This window comes from Coenobita brevimanus, chromosome 64 (assembly GCF_032717465.1).
Source record: "Coenobita brevimanus isolate Jiangsu-jjx chromosome 64, ASM3271746v2, whole genome shotgun sequence".
NCBI lineage: Eukaryota > Metazoa > Arthropoda > Malacostraca > Decapoda > Coenobitidae > Coenobita > Coenobita brevimanus.
In genome coordinates, this window is record NC_137017.1 from 7,621,506 (window position 1) to 7,646,734 (window position 25,229).

At 40.6% G+C, this 25,229-nt stretch overlaps 1 protein-coding gene across 1 annotated transcript in view; it reads left to right on the top strand.

The window, feature by feature from the left end:
- Nucleotides 1-25,229, top strand: part of LOC145404634 (protein turtle-like) — a 475,758-nt gene that overhangs the window by 409,652 nt on the left and 40,877 nt on the right. The window contains exons 4-5 of the mRNA XM_080276156.1: nucleotides 8,247-8,357; nucleotides 14,284-14,487. Of these exons, the coding sequence (XP_080132282.1) occupies nucleotides 8,247-8,357; nucleotides 14,284-14,487 (315 nt within the window). The remainder of the gene's footprint in view (nucleotides 1-8,246; nucleotides 8,358-14,283; nucleotides 14,488-25,229) is intronic.

Genomic DNA, 25,229 nt, shown 5'->3' on the forward strand with positions numbered 1-25,229 from the left:
GAGCCTTACTAATTAATCTGTGGACTGATGAGGCTGTTCCTAATACCACACCGCCATAAGGAATTTATTAATGGTACCTTCAATATGGCGACCTCTTCTCACCTACCTTACCTACCTGACCAGTATAATGTACCTGTATGAAGGATGACAGGTAAACAGAAAGATATATAGTAGTGCAATGGAAACAGTACTGCAATGGACGCTTATAACAATGGCAGAAATATCAACATTATTATTTATTTGCTTGTACTGGCCCACGTATGCATATAAACAAAGAGCGACACGTAAGTATTGGTTGTGTGTGTGTGTGTGTGTGTGTGTGTGTGTGTGTGTGTGTGTGTGTGTGTGTGTGTGTGTGTGTGTGTGTGTGTGTGTGTGTGTGTGTGTATATTTCTGGTGTAAAAACCTCAGACCAAGAACTCATCCCCACCACACACCTCTCCCCCACCATCACCACCACCAACTCCCACACTCTCCTTCCACTGCACTTATGCATGTATGTAAGTGTCTGTGTATATATGTATGTATGTATTCCAACGAAGACTCCTTAATATCAAACTACTGTACACACACGCACACCACACACCCATACCACCTCCCAAACTCTCCTTCCACCTCGCACCACCACCACCTTCCACACTCTCTCCCTCCATGCACCCCACCTAATCATTCTCACCCAATGAGTTCTTTTATTCGCTTCATCAACTTCCCTCCAGACCCACAAATTCTCTGCCTGGGATTTAAATTAGCCTCCAGGGGCCGTAGAGGGATTTGGCTTTAGGGCATAATCGGTTCCAGTCAGACGAGAAAGACAATTTGTGGGGTGAGAGAGGGAGAAAAATCGAAAGGATGAGAGAGAGAGAGAGAGAGAGAGAGAGAGAATTTGTACTTGGCCACACAATCAAAATCGTTATATATAAAATCTGCTTTGGATATCATGCATAACATTCACTGAAATTTCTCAAATGTATATGCACAATAATGTATCAACACGTGTAAAGAAAGTCTGGAAATCTTTACGTATCTTCCTTGTAAATAATATGGCCTTACGGTGTGAAAATCTGAAAACCCTCATATTCTACGATACAGTAATGGCTTCGTTCAATACACCTGTCTGTTTACCTGTCTAGGCAATTTCTATTTACCTGGCTAGTTCTATTTATCTGAATTTTACCTATTTGTACTTACCTGTTTATCTACCTGTCTATTTCTGCTTACATGTATACTTATTTACCTGTCTTTATTTACCTGTCCATCTGTATTTACCTATTTCTATTTACTTATGTAATTACCTACTATATTTACCTGGCTATTTACGGTCAGTCACTCAATCCTAGTAGTCTTTCACCTTAACTTGGTCCAAACATTCTTCCTTTTGCAGCTTATATAACGTAGCTCAGTGGCAGACAAAGACAATACTGTGGCTCTACATTCTTTCTGATGCGCTTCTTCGTGACTAGCACCATATTCTAGCGTTAATCTACTGTTATAACTCAACATTTCATGACGGCAATTTTAGGCCAAGTTAGAGTGAAAGTGGTAGAGTATTATTTAAGGTTACTGCGACCAGATACCTCCAATCGTATGCACAATACCCTCCATACACTACAATATACTCGGCACTTCTTCGTGACTAGCACCATATTCTAGTGCTAATCTATTGTTGTAATTTCAGCATTCAAGACTGAGGTATGGCAATTTTGGGCCAAGTAAGAGTGAAAGCAGTATAGGATTAATTAAGATATACCTCCATACAGACCACACCCTGCTCAATACCCTCCATATACTACAGTCGGTATCATACGTCTTATCGTCTGTCCTGTTTTTCCCCATGTGCTTTGAAAATCAGTCTTGTGAATCCACTGCAGACGACACTGATAGCGATGATCCGTGGCCAAAAAAGTTATATGTTGCCTACTTACTATTCACACCTTATTTAGAAATTCGTAAGAGAGAAAAGCTGGGGATGATGACAGGATTTTTGATGCCGACTGTACATACCATATCAATAGGGGTTTGTCGAGTTCATCTAGAAACTCTATTCAAAAAGGTACAATAAATTATTCTTTAAATCTTTCTCAGTACGGTACTTCATTTCCAAATAATACAGTAGAGTATGGATCTCGAAATCCTCACTACAAGTGTCCAATATCACAATATATATACACAAGAATTTCCAAAACCCAATACACAAGACGTACAGAATTAACAATAAATGAAGATATGGATTTCCTAACTTCCAGTACATATGTCAGTCTAGCCCCTCCCTCCCTCTCTCTCTCTCTCTCTCTCTCTCTCTCTCTCTCTCTCACACACACACACACACACACACACACACACACACACGAGAGAGAGAGAGAGAGAGAGAGAGTCAATAAATAAAATTAGCAAACTTCCCACACACGTGACTTCCAGGAGAAAATGCAATGAATAAAAGATTAAGGCAGGCAAATTTCCTCCAGGCATGAGACCCTCCTTGCAAAATAAAAATGATGATAATTTGCAGCTTTCAACAACCAACAGTTTAATAAAAGCACAAGATATCAAGCCTAACAAATTCCACAATACACGATTACGTCTCCCCTCTATGAAATTCTATTAATAAATGATGAGAATGTGTATCGCTAAAATATTAATGACATTTCTCCCTCATCTTCCTCTATAACAAATGGGACAAAAAAGTGACGATAACAGGAGAAAACAACTGGCAAGTAAAAAACAGTTAAAAAAGGACACACGATCGAAGTTGTTCCTACATTTATCCCAGTCAATAAAAAAATAGTGAGAAAAAAAGGGTCATCTTCCTCACCCACGACACCACCAACCTATTTCTTATTTAAAAAACTCTGATGGGAAAGGATTACGAAACAAGGGAAACCAGTCACCAATAAGAAATGACACATGCGTTAACTTCCACTGCAATCGTTGAAATCCACAAAATCAAGATAACACAACGATGAAAGATTAATTCCTACCCAAGTCCAAAACAGAAATTAAAAATAAAAATCAGCGACTATTGGAACATTACAAATTCATAAAATGGGAGTCACAAATTACTGTAAACACGATGAAGACAAGTTGTAAGTTTCTTCTTTGTCTTTTATTTTTACTATCACTTTTCTTTTTTTTTCTTCTTCATCATTACTACCTCCTTTTCCCCTCTTCCTCCTCTTTTCTCCTCCTCCTCTTCCTCTTCTTCATCTTCTCCTCGTCTTCACTGCAACGGGCGGCTTGGAAGTAGCGGGACTCTCCAGACTCTCAAAAACAAAGAAAATAACAAGCAAAAGATGAAGGCCTTGGAAGCACGTAAGGATGAAAGATGTGCACAGTTCACGTCTTCATACCCAAACTCTACAGGCTCTTCTTCTTCATCTACTTTTTTCCTCTTACTCTTCCTCCTCCTTGTTTTCCATTTCCTACTACTGCTCCTCCTCCTGCACCTCCCTCCCCTTTTCCTTCTTCTCCCTACTAAATTATATTCTTCCCTTTTCCTCATCCTCTTCTCTTCCTCCTTCCGCTGCTTCTCCGCCTTTTCCTTGTGTTCCGTTATAAATCATCTCTTTTTCCTTTGCTTCTCCTTTTTCTTACTCTTCCTCCTCTTTCCTACACCACCATCATCATCTTCATCTTCCCCTGGTCTTCTTCTGCCTTCTATTTCTTCTCTTTCTCCTTCCCTTTCCCTACCTTTCTACATCATATATTAATTATCTCCCGTTATTTCTCTACCTTTTCCTACTTCTCTTTCTCCTTTTCTTCGCCCTCCTTTCTACATCACAGTGATCAGCTACCCTTTCACAGTCTTTTCTTACTTCTTCTCTTCCTCCTCCTCATTCTCCCTTTCCCAACCTCACTTCAACCTAAGCCTTTTCCTTCTCTCTTCCTACCATATCAACCTCTCATTCTTTCTCCTTCTCCTCATTTTCCTTTTTTTCCCTTCCTTCCATCCCCACTCTTTCTCTTTTTCCTTCTTATTCTCATTTTCCTTTTCTCTCCCCCTCCCTTCCATCCCCACTCTTTCCCTTTTTCCTTCTTCTTCTTCTCATTTTCCTTTTCTCTCCCCCTCCCTTCCATCCCCACTCTTTCCCTTTTTCCTTCTTCTTCTTCTCATTTTCCTTTTCTCTCCCCCTCTCTTCCATCCCACCCTCTCTTTTTCTTTCTCTTTCTCCTTCTTCTTAACCTTTCCTTCCCCCTCCATCTCCCCTGAGTTCGGAATGGAAATAGTCAATGGTGCGTGTTACATTAGCGGCCCTGGACACATCACAGCCATAACTCTTCCTCCCCAGACCAATATAGTCACCGCAGCCACGATCAATGCGGACAAACACCAACCCTTAACCTTGGAACAGATCAACAGATAAATTGTGGTATGAGTTTGCGTGGCCTTCAGTTGGGTCCCGCTTGCTTTGTGAATTCTTGATTTTGGTGGGCATTCTTAAGCGGGGGTGTGAGCTGGGGGGAGGGCGGCGTAATGGCAGAGGACAGGGCGACATGGAGGCGATTTTTTTGTGGCGACCTCCTACGGGATTAAAGCGTCTAGCTATAGATAGATAGATTCTTAATATTAAACCTTGATTCTCGTCGGCATTCTTGAGTTTAATCCTTGACTTTCGTGGGCAATCTTGAGTCTGACCTTGACCTTACAAGAGATTAATAATGATACAGCTCGCGTGGCCTTGTGTTGGTCCTCCTTGCTTTCTGAATACTTGATTTTCTTGGACATTTTTGAGTTTCTTTCTGCCTTGTCTGGTGTCCTGATGCATCTTAATTTTTGGAACCGATCCATGGAAGATGAATGAAGATGGAGTTCCCGTGACTGTGAGCTCTTCCTTTTTGCCTTGATAATTTTTGAGTATTAGCTGAGGGTTCTTGACTTTGGTATAAATGCATCTGATCCCCAAATGAAGTTGAGCTTCTGTTTCTAGTTGCCTTTTTCTGATGTGTTATCGTCATTTCTTTGTGAAACAGCGTCATCAATATATTACGACTGACTTTAGGTATACGTTCTTATTTTGGCTGAAATGGTATGTGAATTTTGATTAGAGAGAGAGAGAGAGAGAGAGAGAGAGAGAGAGAGAGAGAGAATATTGACTTCCTCCACTTTCATGTATTATCTAATCTTAAATAAACACTGACTGAGACTACGGTTTCTTGACTTGGTTTCTGAAGACTTGATTTAGTAGTATAAGAACAACCAATGCGTCTTAAGATTGTTTATACCTTGCCTGACGTGCCTTCGAAAATTGCACCCACTTCCTTGATGAATTATGGCGGTGTTTACGTGGCCTTGACTTACTTTTCTTGCTTGATGCGTTTTGTGAATTTCTGACTTTTTTTTTTTTTTTAGCTGGGGGATCTTGAGTTTAGTTACATATATTTGAAGGTGAGTTTCGTTTATGTGTACATGTATCTTTAACACATACAAATAATTTTACTTTAAAATCTTTGTCTCCTGGTGTTATTATTAAGCTCAGAGCATATTTTTCCAGGTCAGATACAGCCTCCATCAGCTCCTTCACTGCCTGGGGCTCTCTCAAATTTAATATGAATTTTTTTCTATTTGCAGCAATACGATACAAATACGGTAATATGTCGTCGTTGTGAAAGGGTTATTAGTAAAAATGTTTGTGTATATTTTTTTCAGATTCTCGAACAACCACTAAAGTTTTAATACCAACGGCACGAGATTTTTTTTTTTATTCTTGTTTCTCCTGACAATTTCATTCAGCTCAGGATAAATTTTTCCAGATGGTAGGGTTCAGTAACTCTAAGGCTGAATAAAATCGTCTGTCTGCTGCAATATTGTAAAAAATAAAATAAATAATAAAATGTAATCGTAGTAATGAAGTTCCATTAAGTCCTTTATTTCCGATTTTGGTATCTCTCAGGCTGAATAAAATCGTCTGTCGGTAGCAATACTGTAAAAAAAATAAAAGATAATCGTAGTAGTTTCATTATTTTCTTTATTTCCGATGGAGTTTCTCTCAGGCTGAATAAAATTGTCGGTCTTTAGCAATATTGTAAAAAAAATAAACGATAATTAAAGTAAAGACGGTACATTACCGCTTTTATTAGCATTACCATAATAAATAAATATAAGCGTAGCAAAGAAGTTCCATTATCTTTTATTAGCATTACTACAAAAATAATGATAATCGTAATAAAGAAGTTACATTATCTCCTTTATTTCCAAGGGGGTGTCTCTCACGCAGAATAAACTCGACAGGAAATAGTAAAGGTAATCAATATAATAAGTCATCCCAGGGAATAGGTTGCTTTATTACTTTATTTTATTTCATTTTTTTTTTTTTACTTATTTCCGATTCTCGACATCCTGGCACTCCAACAGTTTTGTGGGGTTTTATTTTAAGTCCCACTCAGACCCAACGCGAAAAATTGTGAAACGCAACATCAATGGATTAGTTTTAAAAGTTCATTAATCCGACATTGTGGATTTTTTTCGCCGACCTCGCATCGGATTCTCGACATTTTTTATACGCCATTTGGCAATACCGGAGAGAGAGAGAGAGAGAGAGAGAGAGAGAGAGAGAGAGAGAAATTGCCAGTAGATTTCGCAAGCCAATCGTGTTTCCCTATTAATTTTTTGACATGTTATTTACTCTGAAATATACCGTATACTCGAAAAGCTTTACCCTGTTGTATTGTGTGTGTGTGTGTGTGTGTGTGTGTGTGTGTGTGTGTGTGTGTGTGTGTGTGTGTGTGTGTGTGTGTGTGTGTGTGTGTGTGTGTGTGTGTCTTGCTCTCCTTCAGCTTCAGAAAAAACTCATACTGAAAGGGTTAATTAAGACTTATGAAATTCCACCGCCTCAGAAAACCTCCCTTAAGATGATTTTATTTGTCTCAAGGTAACCAGAATTAAAGGAAAATACGTCATGGGAGTGAAGTAGTTAAACCCTTCAATTTCAACTTTTTCTCTATTAATATTTTTACATTATTCTCTCTTTCTCTCTCTCTCTCTCTCTCTCTCTCTCTCTCTCTCTCTCTCTCTCTCTCTCTCTCTCTCTTGTATACACGAACTCTCTTATCGTACAATGTTAAACCTTTTTGAATGGCCAGTTATTTTTAATTTATTTTATTTTTTTGCTTTCAACATATGATTCTGTTTAGGTTACGAGATCGGAATACTATAGTCTTTTCACCTTAACTTGGCCCAAATTTTCCTTTTCCAGCTTTTTACATGAAGCTCAATGGATGATGAAAGATAATACTGCGGCTCGACAACTTTCCATGGCACTTCTTCGTGACGAGCATCGTTTTCTACTGTTAGTTTATTGTTACATCTCGGCATTCAAGATGGAGGGATAGCAATTTTAAGCCAGGTTGGAGTAAAAGGAGTATAGGGGAGGGATTAGTGGATATTAGGACTAACTTCACGTCTAAATGTCTATCTAAAGCTGAATAAAATTAATCAATGTTTGAAAGAATAAACTGAAAAGAAATCACAGTACTGAAAGGGTTATTATCCAAGCTAATCCTAACTTTCTGTCTCCAAGATTTTTTTTTTTTACTTTTTGTCCAGTTTTTCCTCTTCATTAAATTAACACTTGTCTTATTCCTTGCATATTCTCTCGTTTTCATCTTCATTCATTTCCCCACTTCACTTACGTATTTATTCTTTACTTATCCACGAATCTATCCGTCTATCTATCTATATAGGCTATCTATCTGTGTAACCATATATTCACCACGTCATCCATTTATTCATACATACATACATACATAATATATATATATCCATCTATCCACTCTTATTTACACAGTTCATCTATCCACTGATCTGTCCATCCTTATATCTATTAATTCACGCCATAAAACACCTACCCTCCACTCCATTCATTCATTCATCCATCCATTCATCTATTTAAAACCTTACCTCCAAATCCACCAACCTAATCCATCCATCCATCCATCCACACAAAACTTTACCTACAAATCCACCTACTCAGTCTATCCACCCATCATTAAATCCATATAACCATCCGTCTATCCAACCCATTTACCCGTCTACCCAATCCATCCAACCATCCGTCTACCCATCCAATCATCCGTCTACCCATCCAACCATCCGTCTACCCATCTAACCATCCGTCTATCCATCCAACCATCCGTCTACCCATCTAACCATCCATCTATCCATCCAACCATCCGTCTACCCATCCAACCATCCGTCTACCTATCTAACCATCTGTCTATCCAGTCTCTCTATCCCTCTCTCTGTCTCTCCACAGTGCCCCCGGAGCGAGTAACCATCCTGAGTGGGGCGGGTGTGATCCTGAGTGGGGTAATTGGCCCCTATCCAGTGGGGGGCAGCCTGGTCCTATCCTGCCGCGCCAAAGGAGGTGAGTGGGGGGAGAGGGAAGGGAGAAAGGGAGTGGGTGGGGGGATAGGGGAGAGAGAAGGTGAGTGAGTGGGGGGAAAGGGTAGGGAGATGGAGCATGGGTGGGGGTTAGATATGTGTGTGTGTGTGTGTGTGTGTGTGTGTGTGTGTGTGTGTGTGTGTGTGTGTGTGTGTGTGTGTGTGTGTGTGTGTGTGTGAGGGAGAGAGAAACATTCACATACATAAACCGAACAACACACACACACACACACACACACACACACACACACACACACACAGAACGACAGACAAACAGACACACAGAGACAGATAGAGCAGACAGCAGACACGAAAAGTAAAAAAGCAGAAAGAAAACAGGGATATGAGTAATGGAAGGAAGAGTGAAAGGGAGAGGAGGGAAAGAGGGAGATGAAATAAGAGAGAATAAAATAAACGAAGAAGTTATGGGAAAATCAGAAGAATGAGAGAAGGGGAGAGAGAGAGGGAAGTGAAGGCTAGAATGGACGGTGTGTGTGTGTGTGTGTGTGTGTGTGTGTGTGTGTGTGTGTGTGTGTGTGTGTGTGTGTGTGTGTGTGTGTGTGTGTGTGTGTGTGTGTGTGTGTGTGTGTGTGTGTGTGTGAGAGAGAGAGAGACAGATTCACAGACCACACAGAGTTTATGATCCTTACCAGGTGGTACGGCCGTAATATTAACAGTTACTCTCTAATTACTGAGAGAGAGAGAGAGAGAGAGAGAGAGAGAGAGAGAGAGACAGACAGACAGACAGACAGACAGACAGAAACTGGGATAAATGGAGAGAATATGCGAACAAAAAGGGGGAGGAGAGAGATATCGAGTTAATGTCCCCAAGCTCTCAACAAACAAAGCCATTGACGCCAGAAAGAGAGAGAGAGAGAGAGAGAGAGAGAGAGAGAGAGAGAGAATCATGCATATACACAGATCAAACAAACCTAGTGATTTTTACTAAATATTTCGGCATTTTCGTATCCCAGAAATACTTTTTCCTAATTAAATAAGTAAAGAACAGCAAAGCAGAAGGCCCTCTACCAACCCTCCAGATTATACCACAGTCAGTTTTACTTTGAAGGAAATTTCATAGGAGTGGCAGAGTGTTAGTAATCATAGCAAAAACTGGACATATATCTATAATAAGTTTGTTTTCATCCAAGAATTCTAGGCTTCTCACACAAATTCAACTCAGCTGTGGTTGCATGAATTTAGATGAAGTTTAGTTACGAGAATGGAAAGAGTCTCCTTGGTTTCCAGTCAAATTAGCACTTGACCATCATAAGGTGAGGTTCCATGAAATTCGACGAACTTTAGCTTTGAGAAAGGAATAATTCTCCTTGATTACTAGTCAAATTGGCCTGAGATTCTACTAACGGGTTGGAAGGAGTTAGGATTCTTTGTCATGTTAGAAATTACGTGCCTTTGTCGTGCAGTTATTCCATGTATTCAACAGCCGTGCATGAAATATTAATGTAAAATGGTAGCAGAGAAACAAGCGGAAGTGACACGGTAAAAATAATACGGCCGGATTAAGAGACAGAGAACATAAAGACACAGACAAATAGGGGAGCTGACAGTGAAAAACAGAGCAGCACACACACACACACACACACACACACACACACACACACACACACACACACACACACACACACACACACACACACACAGGGGGGGGGGCGACGGATGCGAATGAGAGGAATGGAGTCTTTACATAAAAACAATGAAAGACAAACATAAAGAAGAAAGAAAAAAATATAAAAGAAAACACTCCAATTAACAGAAAAGCACAACATACATACAAGACAAAGAAATCAAAGAAACACGAAAAGAACCAGCAATGCAAGACTAATAAAGATAAAAACATAGAGGATACACACAGAGATGAAGAGAGGGCATACAGAAACTAGCAGGGGGCGACAGAGAAGGATACAGCCCATAAGAGGAGTGATAGAAACTGATACCAAGAATAAAGGAGCGATACACAGGCTTACAAAACAGAGAGAAATTGGACAAAGACAAAGAAGCAGAGACAGAACAAAGATAGAAAAGCTGAGACAGAGACGCAGAGAAGGCACGTAAAGACTTGGAGGGAAGCAACAAAGAAAGACAGAGTCCCTTGGAGGAATAAAATCGACCATTAACAAGAAAAACAGACAGGTAGAGATATAGAGGAAAACAGACAAAGGAGAAACACACAGAGAGACAAAGAAGGGCCACAAAACTGCAAGGGATGCTAGATAAAAGGATGCGACATAGAAGCAACCAATAACAGGAATGATACTGAGGCAGAGAATGAAGTGAAGACAGACGCACACAAAGAAAGACAAAGACACAGAGACACAGAGAAGGGCTACAAAACTGCGAGCGGTGTGAGACAGAGAAGGATGTAGCCCTTAAGAGGAACTGAAAAACCTAGTAACAAGATAAGTAAGATACAGAGAAAGGCAATGACACAGAGACGGACTACAAAACTGTGAGTGGTTGCGACACAGAGAAGATGTAATCCTTTGATGGAATTAAAGCCGCCAATAACGAGACAAAGTTAAATGCAGACACAGACAGAGGGAGATACAGAGAAAGACAAGGGGAGGTATACAGAAAGGCAAAGACACAGAGACACACAGAGGGAGTTAGAAAAGTGTGAGGGGATGCGACAGAGAAAGATGCGACGCTTAGGAGGAATGAAAGCTCCCAATAACAAGAAATGGAGTCCCGTTACACAGCAAGCGGCCGAAAAATGGGCCAGGGGTGATCCAAAGGTATTCAGGAGGAGGGGGCGATAGACGGACAGACAGACAGACAGATAGATAGACAGATACACACATAGACAAACACAAATATATAATCACCTCACAAGCGGCCGAAAACTTTGGCAGGGGTGATCCAAGAGTACTCAGGAGGAGGGGGCGACAGATAGATGTATAAAAAGATAGACAGATAGATAGAGAGATAGGGAGAGAGACAGATAGATAGACAGATAGATACAGATACCCAGTAACAACAATGGAGTCTCGTTACACAGCAAGCGGCCGAAAAATGGGCCAGGAGTGACCCAAGGGTACTCAGGAGGAGGGGACGATAGATAGATAGATAGATAGATATAGACAGATACAGATAGACAGATAGACAGAGACAGATAAACATAGACAGAAAAATAGATAGAGAGATTGACAGATAGACAGATACTGACAGATATTAAGCTACACAGATACAGATAAATGGATAAGAGGAGAGACAAGATAAAAACAGATTAGGTGTGATACAATATAACTCCGGCTGGATCAGAGGACAGAGGGGTGAATGGACTGATAGATGTAGATAGATAAAGGGGGAGATGGGAAGAAAAGGAGATGGACGGTGGGAATTTGTGCCCAAACGGTGACAGGCGAAGGTGTCTTGCATATAGAAGAGCTATTGGGCCTCAGGGAACGAACTGTAAAGTCTATACCCAGAGTCAGACACATAAAAAACATAGTAAAGGAGATAAATGTGAAAAAAAAAAAAATGGACAGTAGGATTCAATGGTACTTGGAGTATTTGGGATGACTTAGGAGGGGTGGAGGGGGAGTAGATGGGATGAGAGAGAGAGAGAGAGAGAGAGAGAGAGATTCACACACCAGACTTATGATCCCTAGCAGATGGTATGGTCGTAATATTAACACTTACCAATTACAGAGAGAGAGAGAGAGAGAGAGAGAGAGAGAGAGAGACAGACAGACAGACAGACAGACAGACAGAGAGGCAGACAGAGAGACAGAGAGACAGAGACAGACAGACAGACAGACAGAGACAGACAGACAGACAGACAGAGACAGACAGACAGACGGACAGAATCACCAAAACTAAAAAAAAAAAACACTTCGTCAAAGAAAAGCGGACGACACACAAATAGAAATATTTAAAAGAAAATTCGTCAGTCTAGAAAAAATGATCAAACGCCTGGAGAAAAATTATAAACGCATGACCAGAAAGGGATTTTGATACGAGGTCAGGTATAAAACTGGCTGGCCTGAATACATTTTTAGCTCTGTTTATTTTATTTTATTTTTATTTTTTTGAAAAGATTAGGAATATGAGCATCAAAGCCTTCAAAAAACATCAGAGAGAAAATCAGAGAAGCTGGGGTCAAAAATGTAGATCTCAACAAAAAGACTACTAAGGTCACGTTTGAAAGACTAGAGGTTGTAGGCAGAGAGAAAGACAAGTAACTGTATATATAAATTTCGACAGACTGGTATATATTGTAGACAGAGATGCATAGATGAACAGACAGATGTGTGGAAAATTACATAGATAAACAGATAGATAGACGGATGGATAGACAAATAGACAGATATACAGATAGACAGACAAATACAGATAAAGACATATACAAAGACAAATACAGATAGATAAATATACGGATAGATACACAGACTCACAGAGAGAAGGAGGGAGAGACACACTAAATGACAATATATACCAAAGAGCCTAATCATGTATGCTCTTAAATTTGTCACAACCCTAATGAATGAGGGAATAATGCGTTCTTGATTAACTGGGACATGAGAATAACCTGAGTGACTGGAGAGAGAAAATGAGAGAACTAGGAAAACAAGGGGTTATCAGAGAGAGAGAGAGAGAGAGAGAGAGAAGAAAAAAAATGACGGTGAAAACAAGAGATTAAGATGCAAGCAACATGGAATAGACAAGCAAAACTTGGTGATTGGATTCTGCTGCAAATCGAATATTAAACACCCTATCTTTACTTCCTCTCTCTCTCTCTCTCTCTCTCTCTCTCTCTCATTATAAACTATGACTCGAATGCAAGGAGTTTTTATGGTATTAAAAAATCCAGCATGCGATATTCTCTCTCTCTCTCTCTCTCTCTCTCTCTCTCTCTCTCTCTCTCTCTCTCTCTCTCTCTCTCTCTCTCTCTCCTGTGCCTTGTATTCTCATTTCTTCTTCCCTTCCTGCCTACCTTCGTTTGTTATTCTTCTATTTTCTCCTTCGCTTCCCTTCCCTCATCATATTCTCCTATTTCCTCTCCCTTCCTACCCTTCATCTTCGTTACGCGTTCTCCCTTATGTGTTCTTCCCTCCCTGACTGCCTCCCTCTATTATTATTTTCCTTACTCCCTTTATTTTCTCTCTCTGCATTCTCTCTTTTCTTCTTCTATGCTTTTAACATTTTTTTACTCCTCTTACTCTTCCATCGACTCATACCAAATCATCTTCTGACATTTCTTCTCTTTCTTTTTCATCCATTCTCAATCCCTCACCCTGTCCTACCCTTCCTTCCTCTTCTTCTCCCTAACCACTCCTTTTTCTCCTGTTAATTTCACGACACTTCCTCCCCTGTCTTCTTTTCTTCCCTTCCCTGTCTTTTCCTACATTCTCTCCTCCTCCATCGCCCTTAGCCCATCCATACAACCTTCTACTCATCCACCTCAACCCTCCATCTTTCCGCCCTGGGTCTTTGTCATTTCTTTCCCTCTCAACCCAACCATCTCGTTACAGACCACTGTGCTTCATGGTATATATGTTTCCCTCGACCTTTAATGAATGGAATAATCTTAATTTGGTCCCCCCTCAACCTATTCACATCTACATACTCAGCTCAATCCTCCCCTTCTCTCCTATTAGCCTCTGTCCATTCTGCCCTTATATCTATCCCTCCTACCCCCTTCTATCCATCTTTCACCTAACCAACTCAATCTTCCACCTCCCCCCCCCCTGTCTCCCCGAATAAACTTGTAAATTCAATCTCTGTATCAATCCCTTCAATCCTCTTCTACCCATTTTACGCCTAACCAATTCAACCCTCACTGTCTCCTCCCACTAGACTTCGTAGACTATAGTCCTGTATCTATCCCTTCGACCCTCTTCTATTCACCTTTCACCTAACCACTTCAACCTTCCCCTTCCATCCTCCAGGTCGGCCCCCTCCTACGGTGACCTGGTGGCACGAGGGGTCACTGCTGGATGACCTGAGCGAGGGCAACTCCAGCGACACCGTGACCAACACCCTCACCCTACCCAACCTCAGCAGACAGCACCTCTACCGCGTCATCACCTGCAGGGCCGCCAACTCCAACCTCACCCGGCCACTCAACACCTCCGTCACCATCGATATGAGCTGTGAGTACGGGTTACATTGTGGGAGGTAAATTGGATACTGACAAACATTCGGTCAATCGACATGTAGGGCCGCTAACTTCGACCTCGCCTAGCCACTCCACAGCTCCGACACCATCGATATGCAAGCAAGTAGGAGTTACATTGTGGAGATTAGCCTGAGGAATCACAAACATTCGATAAACTAAATTCAGTGTTATCAATTACCACGCAGGGGCGCTAATTCCAACATCACCCAACCACTCCAGCCCTTCGTTACCATCGATGTGATCTGGGAATTCCGGGTGGATTATGGAGAGTAGACTGAAGATTCACACACATCCAGTCAAGAATCATTCAATCAGTTAATACAAAATCAATTAACATCCAAGGTCGCAACTCCAACCTCACCCAGCTACCCCACACCTCCGTCACCATCGACATGAGCTGTGTGTAGGAGTTAGATAGTGGGAAATAGGAAACACTACACAAATTCACAAGAAAACGTAGGGATGAATTCTCTGTAGCAAATGAGACTTTAGTTTTGCATCAAGAGCTAGAACCGTTTAAAGAAGTGTAGGCTGTGGGAAACTGGTTGTCGTCAGATGAAGTTTATGTGTTAGTGGGAATGTCGGGTGTATATTACTGTAGTGGGAGGTGCTGGTGTGGGTTGTGGATAAGTGGATGAAAGTCTGTCTAATAGTGTGGAAGCTCTCGTGCCCTGGAACTAGTGAAACTTTAAGACACCTCGTGGATTTTCCGAGCTTATCTTGTGACACTTCAATCTCTTATTACTTCTGACACTTCAACTTCTTACTGCTTCTAAAACTTCAATCCTTTACAACTTCATCACCACAAAACCTTTTTAGCGACAATCTGATCATATATACCTCCAAGGTCTATATCTTTCATCACCCCATCTAACCTAACCTAACCTAACCTAACTCTCCTAACCTACCCTAACTTAACCTACCCTAACCTTACCTAACCTAGCGTCATACCTGTGGTGTTGGGTCTGTGTTATTAGCCTTGCCGTGGTACAAGACGCACTGCAGGGGGTGGGGCAGTAATTCACAGCGGGCATTAATTGCGGCCGCAGGGTACGCCGCCAAACCAGCTTTTAAACACAGGGAATTTATGTGTGTGTGTCTGTGGTGTGTGTGTGTGTGTGTGTGTGTGTGTAAGCTTCCTTAATACATTTGGAGGAAAAGGAAGATGTGAAAGTAGGTCTACAGGTTGGGGGAAAGTCTGGTAGGTCTGTCTTTGAATTTTGCGCCTTAATATATTTTCACTTTGTACAGTTGGATAAATTAGAGGGGACGTGTAGCGGAGGTAGGAGTTTGTCATCTTTCTCTGAGTCTTGAATGCTGACACTCCTCTTAGTATGCATGTCCTTTTCTTTTTTAGCTTATTCTTACTTCCTCCAACGCACTGAAAATTTGTGAGAGGAGGGAGGGGGAGAGTTGTGGTGGTGGATTTGAGGGCTAGGGTAATGTAAATCTTCCTCGCTGTAAATCTTCCTTGCAGCAGCTGGAAGGGTACATTACGAAATTAAAGTACGTCTGGAAGGCATTAGGTCAAGAAAATGAGAGGACTTTTGGTGTCTTATTTGTCTTGAGATTTTTAACATTTTTGACTCGACCTGGGTAACTTCAAGGGGAAAAAAGGTCGAAAATGGATCTAACTGAGGGGAAATTTAATCTTTCTTGGGGTCTTGAATGCTGGTAACCCTTTCATTAATACGATGCCAATTTAGGAAGAATCTTCGCACTGAAAGGATTAAACAGATTGGGAACTGACATGTGTGGGGGTGATGGAGGTGGACTGTGGAGTCATGGAGGTGTACAGATCCTTCACAGATGACAGAGGAATACGTCTAGAGGAAAGCAAGTCTAGAAGCAGAAGGGAAATTTTGTGTACTGTTTATCTTGAACAGGGTAACATTTATGGTTTTGTTAAGTATCTCAGAAGGGAAAAAAGGCTCTATGCAAGGATCTAACTTCGCGGAATCTGTTAATGTTTCTTTGGTCTTGAGCGCCAGTAACTCTTCCAGTGTAATGACGGTAGTTTTGAAAGACTCGCAATGAAGGAATTACAAAGACCGGAGATTACTAGTATGCATGTTGGGTGGTGATTTATTTCCCACAAACAAATCTCTCAAGCATCTAAGGTTAAGGGATCTAGACTGCATTACAAGGGGATTACGACTGAGGTAATTTTTAGGCAAGGCATTGTGTGTTACCTGAGCTGAGCTAATACAAGTGAGAGAGGACAGGTAGCACTTCCACAGATTAAGCCGTCTAGCGTCAACTCAAGACGATCATCCACACCCTTCCACTCCCTCCCCCTACTCCACCCTTTCCCCCTTCCCTCCCCAACTTCACCCTCATCCCTAGCAATCCCTCCTTCTCCTCTTCCCTCTTCCCCCCCCCCATCCCTTTCCGATCCCTCCCTCTCCTCTTCCCTCTCTCCCCAATCCTTTACACCATACCTTGACCCCACCTTCGCACTCTTTTATTAACTCGGCAATAAACCTCCAACAGAAATCCTCTCCCTCTCCCCTCATCTAAAAGCGACAGTTCGTGATGACTTTCGTATATTTATAGGTTTAAATAAACCTCATGGATGCATCAATAAATGTCGTGAGGATTTTAAAAAGGCCTTGAGGTATATTTTCTTTCGAAGAACTTCCTGAAGAAATCCCTCCCATGAAGCTGAATAAAATCATCTGGAGGCGCTAAATTAATTACAAAGCCCCCATCCCTTCTATCTAAAAATGCTATCATCTCTTTCGTAAAACAAATAAATAAATAAAAAAAAACAGAATATCTCTTTCCCCCGTTCAAAAAGCTCTTGTCTGCCCAGTGACGCGACTAGGGCTTGTCTGGTTCTGGGAAGGAGGATCAGGCATTCAACACCAGCTTTTCCCTCAGAAGGTCATCAGGTCAGAGCCATGGATGTGTGCCGTCACTATGCCAACACCCCGTACCAGACACTACACACTCACCTAGACAATCCTTCCATTGCTGAAGATGAAGGGTTATGGTTCGAAGCTTAATGTTGTGTATTCACCCATCTCTCTCTCTCTCTCTCTCTCTCTCTCTCTCTCTCTCTCTCTCTCTCTCTCTCTCTCTCTCTCTCTCTCTCTCTCTCTCTCTCTCTCTCTCTCTCTCTCTCTCTCTCTCTCTCTCTCTCTCTCTCTCTCTCTCTCTCTCTCTCTCTCTCTCTCTCTCTCTCTCTCTCTCTCCACACACGACGAGTCCGCCACCTAGCACTGCCATCATCCCAACCACCTCACCCCTACCCATCCCCCTCAATCCATCTTCTGATTTATCCCACCAAAATCACCCTTTCTCCTATTCCCAAAAAGTCATCCATTCTTCCTTCCTTCCTTCCTTCCTTCCCTCCCTCCCTCCCTCCCCTCACCCTCCAAACACACAAGTCCACCACCTCCCTATTGTCATCGCCCCCATCCACCTCACCCTACCCCACCCTGCCCCCACCCATTCACGGATCACCCCGAGCAAATATCGCTAATGCTTGCCGTTTCTCCAGCTCGCTTTAAGCAAACATGGGGTAATGCTGGCCAAACTCCTTGATTCTGACGGCAAACACCAGTACGGGGACCTCCTGCCTGCCTGCCTGCCTGCCTGCCTGCCTGCCTGCCCTTTCCTTCCTGTCTACCCCAGTTACCTCTCACCTGCAGCAACTGGTGCATGATGAAACACAGTGACAAGGAGCGCAAGAGAACTCCATGATATAACTACATATAACAACGACGAGCGACTGAGTACCTAAATAATATGCATACAGAAATATACGGAAAGCAAGTGAACCGCAGCAAAACAAAAATGAAAAGGCGACTTAACTAACAAAATATAACAAAAACAAATGGCTGAATAATTACAGAAACACCAAAATATATATATAAGTAAACAGTACAAGGAAGAAATGCAAATCATGAAGTATACTGTACTGACGAAGAGCGCTAAAGGAATGAATGACATAAGTGAGTAAAACAATGAATGAATAAAACTCCAGTCCGTCAAACAAGAGTACTGGGGCTGCCTTCCTGCCTGCACTTCCCCCTTCCTGCCTGCCAGCCCTTCTGCCTGCCTACACCAATTTCACACCTGGGCCGACAGGTACACAACGAAATAGTCACGAAGAGAGGTTGTGTGTGAAGAATATAAATGGAATACTGGATGTTTAAACGTGAATAACAGAAACATATTTACAGTACGTTGAGCGAATACGGGAAAATAATAATAATAATAATAATAATAATAACAATAATAATAATGCCGGTAACAAGAATAAAGCCAATTCCAATACTTAACAAGTCTAACTGCGTAACCAGCTCATATATTTTTACAGAATAAATGCCAGTAATACAGAAAATTAATATATTATTGCTTGCTCTCAGCTTCAACTAACGGTGATAACAAACCAATAACGAATAACTATAAATTGATAAATAATAATAAACCCGATAATAACCAAAAATACACCCGATAATAACCAAAAATACACCCGATAACCAAAAATACGCCCGATAATAACCAAAAATACGACTGATAATAACCAAATATACGCCCGATAAAAACCTAAAATACGCCCGATAATAACCAAAAATGCGCCTGTTAATAACCACAAATACGCCCGATAATAACCAAAAATACACTCGGTAATAACCAAAAATACGCCTGATAATAACCACAAAAACGCCCGATAACCACAAATACGCCCGATAATAACCAATATACGTCCAATAATAACTTTTAAAAATCAGCCTAATAACACATAACAGCCACAATAAAAAAAAAACAATATATATATATATATATATAAATAAAATAAAACCCATGACTGAGAATGCACGATATTTAATGGCACTGAACTCCTGACAAAAACATTATCACTTTACACGATTACATGCCGAAGAATCCTTTCATAAAAATTTCATTCACCAGATTAAAAGATACTGAAAATGAATGAGTGAATGACATTTATGACTGATGCATGTGTCGCATTATCCTGCACGTAAGCTGCCAAACCACGGCACACACACACACACACACACACACACACACACACACACACACACACACACACACACAGAAATTAACAATGTTCCTCCTCCTCCTCCTCCTCCTCCTTTGAATTCCTTTGTATTTTTCCTCCTCCTTTTCCTTTGTATTCCTTTGTATTCCTCCTCCTCCTCCTTTTCTCCTCCTCCTCCTCCTCCTCCTCCTTTTCTCCTCCTCCTCCTCCTCCTCCTCCCAAATAGTTACATATTAGACGCAGTAGTTAAAGAATAATCCAAAATTAAAATAAATCTTTCAATTTCGAAACCTCACCTGCTTCCTGACTGGTGGATGTCTTGAACAGTCGATTTAGAGGTCGAGTAGGAAGGTTAGATCGGGAGGGAGGGCGAGGTCGAGTGGGAGGTGAGGTCGAGTAGGATGGTGAGGTCGTGTGGGAGGATGAGGTCGACTGGGAGGGTGAGGTCGAGTGGGAGAGTGAGGTCGTGTGGGAGGGTGAGGTCGAGTGGGAGGATGAGGTCGAGTAGGAGGGAGAAGTCGAGTAGGAGGGAGAGGTCCAAAGGAAGGATAAGGTCGAGTGGGAGGGTGAGGTCATGTGGAGGGCGAGGTCAAGTGTGGGGATCGAGTCGAGCGGAGAGGAAAGGTCGAATTAAAAGTCACGTCGAGCAGAAAGATAAAGTCGAGAAAAAACGTCATGTCAAGTCTACAGAAAGGTCAGGTCAAGTATATACAAAGGTCAGGTCGAACAGATACAAAGGTCAGGTCGAGTAGATAAAGGATACGTCGAGTAGATATATAAGTTGAAAGATCAGGTCAAGTATAAAGGTCAGGTCAAAGAGAAAAGCCAATCGAACAGAGGAAAATCAGTCGAACAGAAGTCACATAAAACAAAGAAAAACAGCCGTCAATTCAATCCAAAGAAAATGCTTAAAAACAACTTACGTGAGTTTACGATGTGTCAAAACAGCACTGTCTCACCTGAAAAAGAAAAAACATAAATCATTACTATTAAAGAAAATAATATACTTCAAAATGATAGAGATGACAAAAAAAATCTATGAAATTATGAACTAACAATTTTCGTCCATATTTTAGTATATAAAACAATAAAAAATATATATATATTATTGTTTTAGATACCTCCACACCCTCTATAGTTCTTAAAGGATCTAACATTTGAGGTAAAAACCAAGAATTTTAAATATTTGGGCAGCACTATCATTTCACCATTAGCGCTTTGGGAAACGTCGACCGTGCAGCAATTTTACCACAAGCTTCTTTGAATTTCACTTACTGAACAAAAACTTTTAAGTGTGATGGAATAATATATGCTTCCGTCCACGTATCCAAATAAACACTGAGAAAAGAAAAATAACGTCCCTCTGAGCACTTACGGAGGTCAATATTAGTCTATAGCGATGCAGTGCGACCTGGATATGCAAAATGAATAAAATAACAACAATTCCCCAAATAAAAATATGAAAAAATAATTCACTTCAGTTTGGTAAACAAAAATAACAGCAGACAACCGAGAACGAAACATACCCCAATTTATCTTTCATAAAACCCTGTGTGTTTCAGTTTTGTACACAGAATACCTACTGTATATATAAAAAACCTAGACACATATACCACTGCTGATTCTTTTTTTAATTTACTTTTGATTTTCGGCTTACTTCCTGTATTCCTTGTCTGATTCATTCATTTTTTTTTTTCCCTCGATGTCTGATCTCGTGTCTCACCGCCTAACTCAACAATACCTTGCTGCTGACTTCCTCCAATAGAATATAAAAGATACTGATGTAAACTAATGAAACAGTAATTATTTAGGTCTAGTATTTCTTAAAATATACTGAGAGTTAATGACCACTTGGATGAAGGACGTAGATAACAGATTTCGATAAAAGAACATACCATAACTTTTAAGCTATTTATCGCTCGAATACAAAGATTCAATTAATTATCTATTTATTAACTCATTTTACAACTTCACTAATCTATTCATCATTCAAAACGTCTTATAGTAAAAGGAATTAGACAATCTCCTCTAAACCTCCAGCCTTGTTTTAGTTTACTTTACTTATCTATTTATTTTATTTTGCTGCCGTCAAACGATCTTGTTCATTTAGGGGGGTGGTCTCGTACTGAAGGGGTTACTCACAATATAAGCACGCAATATTAACCACTACCGCACATACATCAATGAATATTAAGTATACGTTCATGAGCGAATAATACTTCACATACACTCGTTTAATACAGACGGAACACAGAAAGACAGAGACGCATTTGATAACCAGACACAGAGATCATAACACCACAAGGCATTCAGATTTCAGACGATAAATGGGCTAGGAAAGATAGATAAGGAGATAAAAATGCAGATAAAGACTGACACAGACAGGCAATATAGAAGGGCAGATAGACAGATAGAGACAGAGACAGACCTATAGATAGATATAGATAGATAGAGAGACAGATGGATAGATGGATGGATTCACTCATAATTAAAACATATGAAACTCACAGAGACAGACGCAATTAGTAATCAAACACAGAGATCACAACAGGGATTCGAATCAGACAGTGAAATGGGCTAGGAAAAACAAACAATGAGATACAAATGCGGATAAAGACTGAAACAGGTAGGCAATATGGTAGATAGAGATACTGAAAGATGGATGGATGGATGGACAGATACAGATAGACAAACAGATGGATGGATGGATGGATGGATGGATGGGCAGACAGATAGATGAAAAAAAAAAAAAAAAAAACATACGTCCATTCCACACGTCGATCACGCCGACACGCACCCACATATACACCAGCACATAGCCAGCATTCCTCACGATCACAATTATTCCCACCTGCAATGCCCAGCTGGAGTGTAATATAAATACATTGTCAAATTGCGGTGCTCACGGCAAAAACTAATATCATCACCGGCTCCTCAAATTTAATGTGCGATTATAACTCTGCACGTACAGTAGAGTAAAATGCATTGAAACCTTCTCTCTCTCTCCTCTGTATTTATATACTGTATACACACACACACACACACACACACACACACACACACACACATATATATATATATATATATATATATATATATATATATATATATATATATATATATATAATATCACACTACATACTTTACCTTTAACTATTTTGAAACTAAACTTTTCTCTTTACGCCGTCAGGTTAGGTGCAACTCTACCTTAAATTACAACATAACTATTTTTGCTTCCTCTCTACATTTGCACAAAGTCGGATTACCCTTGCCTAGCCTTGCAGTAGTAGTTTTTTCTACAACATGACTGGGTGTTGGAATTACAGTTAAAGTTCACGTTAAAAAACGGACAAAAATAAACACATACACACATAAGAGGCAACATACCCAGGCTAAAGTTAGCGGAATGGATTAAGCCAACAAAATTACCATTACTATTTCAGCGAAGTTACGGTACCTCCCTCGTTTAATATTATCGCCAGCAGCAGCAGCAGCACCGGTGCGCTAATGGCATCGCAGCCCTGGTGGTGGCGGAGGCTTGGGGCAGTTTTGTTTATGCTTCTAATTATTGGGGGCCATCATTCAGCCGGCGTTAATGGCTTGTAAGAAAGAGGGCGGGAAATATGCGGGTGTCTGGCAGGGTTCATAGTGGGATTTTACAACGAGGTACGATAGCTTCAGGTCTGGTGTTGTCAAGATCAACATTTTCTGAAGGCATCTCGTTAGGTCTCGAATTTGTGAGACTGGAGTGCATAAAACTCTGGTTCATTCTGAGTGGAGAAAAAACGCGGCTGGAAAAATGACTACAGTTGTATTTCTCCAGTCCTTTCTGTTACAATAATCTTTACTCTGAATAACAGCTATAAGTTCTAAAACAAGTTTACAAGTCCTCCCCTCCCTCCCACTTTAAAAGGTAACTAAAGCATACCTTTCTTCCTCTCTGTTATGTAACTAGTCCATTCCTCCCTCCCTCCCTCCTTTTCTAATGTCACTAGACCATCCCTCCCACCCTCTGACCCTCCCTCCCTCTCTAATATGTCACTAGGCCATCCCTCCCTCTCTCCATCCCTCCCTTCCTCTCTAATATGTAACCAGATCATCCTTCCCTACTCCCACACGAACACTGGATCATCAGTATAAGCCTATCCAAAAAGGGTCCTTAAATGCCCGGATATGACTTTAAAAATCTACGGAATTCGCACACAATGTTTCGTTGTCAACATTCTGTATACCAGGATATTCTTATGAACCATTCCAACACTAATGTAAGGGGATCGTGGCCATATGCAGGGAAGAGAAAGAGTCCCCTGTATTGGCTGACAGAGGGAGGGTGTGGAGGGTGAGGTGGCAGACAGTGGCGGCGCGGGAAGGTATTTGATGCATCATTCATGTTAGTTTTATCTATTTTCCTTCTTGATTTTTTTTTTTCAGATACTCCTGCTGGTACTCAGCCAAATAACAAAAGTCCATATTCATTACATTCCCGATCCTTCTTTCGGGAGGGGGGATCTGTGGCGCCATTCATGTTATTTTTTATCTGTTTTCTTTCTTAACATTTTAATACTCCTCCTGGTACTAAAATAACAAAAGCCTAATATATTCCCAGCCCTTCTTTTAGATCTCAGGTAACAACAGAAATAAGAACAGTCAAGAAAGATTACCATTTCAACAACTGTAAATTATAACCCACAGTGAACGTACGTCAATTACACTTCCTTCTTTGTGAGCTTAGGTAACAACAGCAACTCCAGTCATCAGGAAGGATTAACATTTCAACTACTGCTAACTAAAACACCCAGAGAACACCAGTGGTCTTTTTGTGTTCTGCCCCGTACAGTCGTTACAAAAAGCATCGCACATGAAAAAGGGCGAATTTTTCTAGAACACACCTGAATCTATTAACCTACCACCTGTTAAAAAAAAAAAAATAAAAATAAATAAAAAAATAAAAAAAATAAAAAAAAAGAATATGAGCTTTTGTGCGATTTCGAGTCTTTATAATTCCCACGGATAATATACGCTCTTAAAAATCACAGGATGCTCCAAATATCACAATGCTTCGTCCTTGTTTTCAAAGTGCAACGTGGGGTAAGGTGTGCAGTACTTTTTTTGTTGACTGTACACCTGCACTCTGTCGGAATAAGTACTCTCGTTTGCTAAGCACGGGTCGTGTGAGGAATATTTTTACAGAAGTTGGGAGCTCTTTCATATTTTGGCCTAAACACGCTGGCATAATCACACGGGTGAGCATGAAAAGAGGCGTTTGCGTAACCGGATGAAGGTTAGCAGGTGCACAAGCTTAACTGCTTAGTCAAAAGGCGAAAGAGAAAACAATAATAATAAAACGAATGAGAAAAATAAAATAATAATAAAAATAATAATAATAACTAATAATAATAATAATAATAACAATAATAATAATAATGTGACGTCACTGGTTGAAGGCCCACAGGCTCAAGCGTTTAATTACTTGCCTGTTGTCAAAATATCAAAAGGAAAGAGCAAATGATATTAGTAATAATTTTAATAATGATGATAATAATAATAATAATAATAATAATAATAATAATAATAAGACGATGATGATGATGATGATGACGATGAAGATTATGATGATGATGAAAAAGACCAAAATTAACATTAAAAAGTCATATGCAAAATCCAGAACTACTTAGGTTCGCAGTTCACTCAGGACTAGCTTA